This window comes from Phragmites australis, chromosome 4 (genome assembly GCF_958298935.1).
Source record: "Phragmites australis chromosome 4, lpPhrAust1.1, whole genome shotgun sequence".
In the NCBI taxonomy this organism is placed as follows: Eukaryota; Viridiplantae; Streptophyta; class Magnoliopsida; order Poales; family Poaceae; genus Phragmites; species Phragmites australis.
The window spans coordinates 18,236,098-18,240,208 of NC_084924.1; the positions used below are offsets into that span (position 1 = coordinate 18,236,098).

General features: G+C 50.7%; 1 protein-coding gene across 2 annotated transcripts; it reads left to right on the forward strand.

Moving 5' to 3' along the window:
* The first annotated feature begins 258 nt into the window (after positions 1-258).
* Positions 259-3,156, forward strand: LOC133915859 (uncharacterized). 2 transcript variants are annotated; one of them, XM_062359222.1, is made up of 3 exons: positions 259-931; positions 1,341-1,688; positions 1,807-3,156. In XM_062359222.1, the coding sequence occupies exons 1-3, from the start codon at positions 491-493 to the stop codon at positions 2,434-2,436; spliced, it is 1,419 nt and encodes a 472-aa protein (XP_062215206.1). In that variant the 5' UTR covers positions 259-490; the 3' UTR covers positions 2,437-3,156. The 2 variants fall into 2 exon arrangements, with proteins under 2 accessions (XP_062215206.1, XP_062215204.1); XM_062359220.1 differs by having other exon boundaries at positions 387-931; positions 1,344-1,688.
* The last annotated feature ends 955 nt before the right edge of the window (positions 3,157-4,111 follow it).

Here is a 4,111-nt window from a genome sequence, read left to right on the forward strand (position 1 = left end):
ATTTATGTTAAATAAACATCATATTAATACTTGTTTTTTATTTCAATCTAATGTAACATATACTCGTGCGGGCAACCAAACACAATCTCTTCTCAGCCAGACTGAACACATGCAGCCAACCAAACAGACCCTATTGCATCTCCTCAGCCTGTCTCAACTCAGCCTGCATGAGTCATACGAGCCAGACTGAGGACGTTCGGGCATCCAAACACACCCTAAAGGGCGGCTCCGTCTTGGAGGGGTTGGCGAGCACACTTTGGGAGGTGACCTGAAGCAGCCGACTTTCGGCACACTTCCCGGCACACACAGCCTCGCTAGCTGCATCCCGCGTCCAGCTTGCCTGCCCCACCTTTTTTTCCATCGCAGCCCCACACTTCCGTATAAATTCGCAACCAGCATCTCACCCTCCTCATTCCTAGGCCACAGAGCTCTCGCCAAAAACTCCGGTGGATTTTATTATTCGCGAACAGGTCCCTCCTTGCCTCTGCCCATGGAAAGGAGGCAGGGCTTCTTCGCGGCGCTGCGGGAGGAGGTGGCGCGCGGGCTGTCGCCGGCGAGGTCGCGCCGGAGGTCGGATGCGGTTGAGCTCGCCGCCGTGCTGAGGTTCACCGGAGGGGTTAGTGGTGGTGGTGGTGGAGGAGGAGGCGAGATGCTGGCGCCGCTGATGGAGGGGCCCGATCCGGAGTCCGGCGACGGCGAGTACGGCGGCGGCGGAGGAGGTGGATCGCGAGCGCGGAAGGAAGGGTGGGGGCAGTGGGTGCGCGGCCAGTTCGCGCGTGCCCCGTCCTCGGTGGCAGCCGCGGCCGCCGGCGCCGGCGCGGCGCGGAACGACCTCAGACTGCTCCTCGGCGTCATGGGCGCGCCGCTCGCACCCGCGCACGTCTGCGCCACCGAGCCGCTCCCTCATCTCAGCGTCAAGGATACTCCCATCGTAAGCGCTTCTTATTCGTGGTGCTCCTCATCATATTTTCCCCTTCCTTGCTCTAGATTTGGTCTTAATCGAGTGTTCGACGAACTGCCAGTATTCTTGGATGTCTTTCCGAGTTTACTTAATTAATTCTTAAATTCATGGTCCTGTAGACTGTAAAAATTCCTCACTAGTGACTAGTGAGTAGTGACTACAGCTGTAAACATGGTAGTTCTTGATGTCTCTACAGATGTTCATATTTATGGCCTTGTGACCTTTTACTGCTCTTTAGGACAGATATGTGTAAAATATTTTCACTGCTGTGACGTTTGTGTTTAATTCAGGGATATTGTCAGTGAGCTCTAAAACATGGCTATTTACTGTTAACAAGTGTGTAAAATTAAAAATTGCTTGTGTATGTGCTTCTGCACAGGAGACCTTGTCGGCACAGTACATCCTGCAGCAGTACCTTGCGGCCTCTGGAGGGCACAAGCTTCTGGTGTCCGTGCGCAATGCCTACACCATGGGCAAGGTGCGCATGGTGGCCACTGAGTTCGAGACCGCCGGCCGTGTCGTCAAGAATCGTAATGCTGGACGCGGCGCCGAGCCCGGCCGCTTCGTGCTGTGGCAGATGGCTCCTGAGATGTGGTACATCGAGCTGGCTGTCGGTGGGAGCAAGGTGCACGCAGGGTGCAATGGCAAGCTCGTGTGGCGCCACACCCCATGGCTTGGTGCCCATGCTGCCAAGGGCCCTGTTCGCCCTCTTCGCCGTGCCCTTCAGGTATGAGTGTACGACTGTGCTGCCCGTGTCCCTGTTTGTGCTTGTTTGATTGTCTCTGCCAATTCGGCCATAGAAGAAGCTCAGTTTTACTCAAATGCTCCGAACGATGTGTTTCTAGGGCCTGGATCCATTGGCTACGGCCAGCATGTTTGCTGGTGCACGGTGCATCGGGGAGAGGAAGGTGAACGGGGAGGACTGCTTCATCCTGAAGCTGTGCACAGAACCTGAGACCCTCAAGGCACGCAGTGAGGGCCTTGCAGAGATCATCAGGCATGTCATGTTTGGGTACTTCAGCCAGAGGACTGGTCTTCTCGTGCACATCGAGGATTCACATCTGACCCGAATTCAGTCAACTACTGGAGGGGATGTGGTCTACTGGGAGACTACTATCAATTCGTTCATTGAGGACTACCGTCCAGTGGAAGGTATAATGATTGCGCATTCTGGGCGCTCGGCTGTGACCCTGTTCCGGTTTGGCGAGGTGGCCATGAGCCACACAAAGACTCGAATGGAGGAGGCGTGGAGCATCGAGGAGGTCGCGTTCGATGTTCCTGGGCTGTCCATGGACTGTTTCATCCCACCCACTGATGTCAAGTCTGGATCTGTTGGTGAGACCATGGAGCTTTCTCATGGCGAGAAGAGCAAGGTCGGTCCTCCCCCTGGCCATCGTGCTAAAGTTGCTGCACTGGAGAAGGCTGAAGACAATAAAATGGCATGGAGCGGAACCATACTCGATGATCACAAGTGATCTGCAGTCTGTTCATGTTTGGGTTCTTACATTGCAGCTGCTGACTGTTGAATCTAGTGTAGGAGAGAAACAAGTGAAATGAGGATTTGGAGTTTGGTAAATCCAAATACCTGCTGTGTATAGGAAGCATGAGACACTCACAAGGTCTTGTGTATGGTTCAAGAGGATCTGTGTGAAGCATCATACTCTCATCCAGAGATATAGTAGTAGGTAGCCGTGTTTGCTACTTCAGAGTTTTTTTGTCAGTGCTTAGTGAAAGAACTTGGGTGCCGTTCCAACCACATGAGAAAGGTCATTGTGGTGTTGCCGTTCGTTCCCTTGTAGCGAAACTAATCGGTCACTGTTGTCAACGGGGAAGAAGGATTTCCTCGCCGGCAACTGACAGCGACTTAGTTGCCATTGCATCCGATTGGTGGCGGTTCAGTGTGCTTTGCTTGGTGATGGTCTCTGGTCAGGCTAACTTGTCAGAAAAAAGGTAGAACATCTGAATGGTTGTTACTTGTGTTTTATTACCGAGTAGAACCTCTGGATGGTTGTTACTACTTATCAGTGTCTCTACAGTTAGTTTTTGTTCCTGAACCTCATCCTACCTTCACATCTCTCTTTATTTGTCATGAGATGAAAAGGTTGATGTAAGTTCAAACATCTTGAGTGCCATGGATTGAACTGTGTTTTTTATGTCCTTAGGAATGAATGATTCAGGCTTTTTGAGCGTTTGAAGTGCAGCTGTGTGGCATCATGAATGTGGTTTTTTCCAGGCCTGCTTGAGTTTTACTTTGGTCTGCACTCTGCAGTATGCTGGGCTGGGGTGGGGGGGGGGGGAGTGATGATTCGTTACTATGATGGCAAGGCTCCCATGTGCTGCTACTTCTTTTGCAATTTAACCTCCCCAAGTGCTGTCATATATATAGTGACACTGTGATGAGCACAGTGAGACTCATCTCTTTTTATAATCTGTAATGACCTTTGCAACCTTGATAGTAGCAGTACTACTAGTATATTTTTTTTATTTTTTTTCCTTGGTGTGTAGTGCAGTGTCCTCCATTCCCTAAAGCTTCATTACCGTGGTGGTAGTGCCATCTTGCCCCTGGCATTAATGGTGTTGCATGCCCTTCCTTGGTCTGAGGAGTAGTTTTATTTGTGGGGCCGCGTGTTCATCCGTGCAGCCTCTAAGGGTGTGTTTGGATTCCCTGCTCCGCTCGTGCATGCATCGACGGATGCAGCCGTCCGCTCTGCTCTGTTGTTTGGATGCCTGCACCGGTCGGAAGCGCTGCACCCGCCGGTGCAAATGCATCTGCCCAGCCAGGCCGGCGGGAAACGCCGGATTCGGCCGTTTCACCCGGGCCTGGCCGGCGGGATGCAGCAGATTAACGTTAATGATGAATAATTAGTGAACATTAACTCATATTAATATCTTTTAAATTAGATTAAAATTTAATATGATAAATTAAGTACTATAGGGTGTATTTATGTTAAATAAACATCATATTAATACTTATTTTTTATTTCAATCTCATGTAACATATATTCATACGGGCAACCAAACATAATCTCTTCTCAGTTAGACTGAGCACATACAGCCAACCAAACAGACTTTACAAGTGGTTAACCATGGTGTTGTAGAGTCAGTATGTTTCAAGTCAGTGTTCAACTGGCGCTGCATTGCCTATGTGGG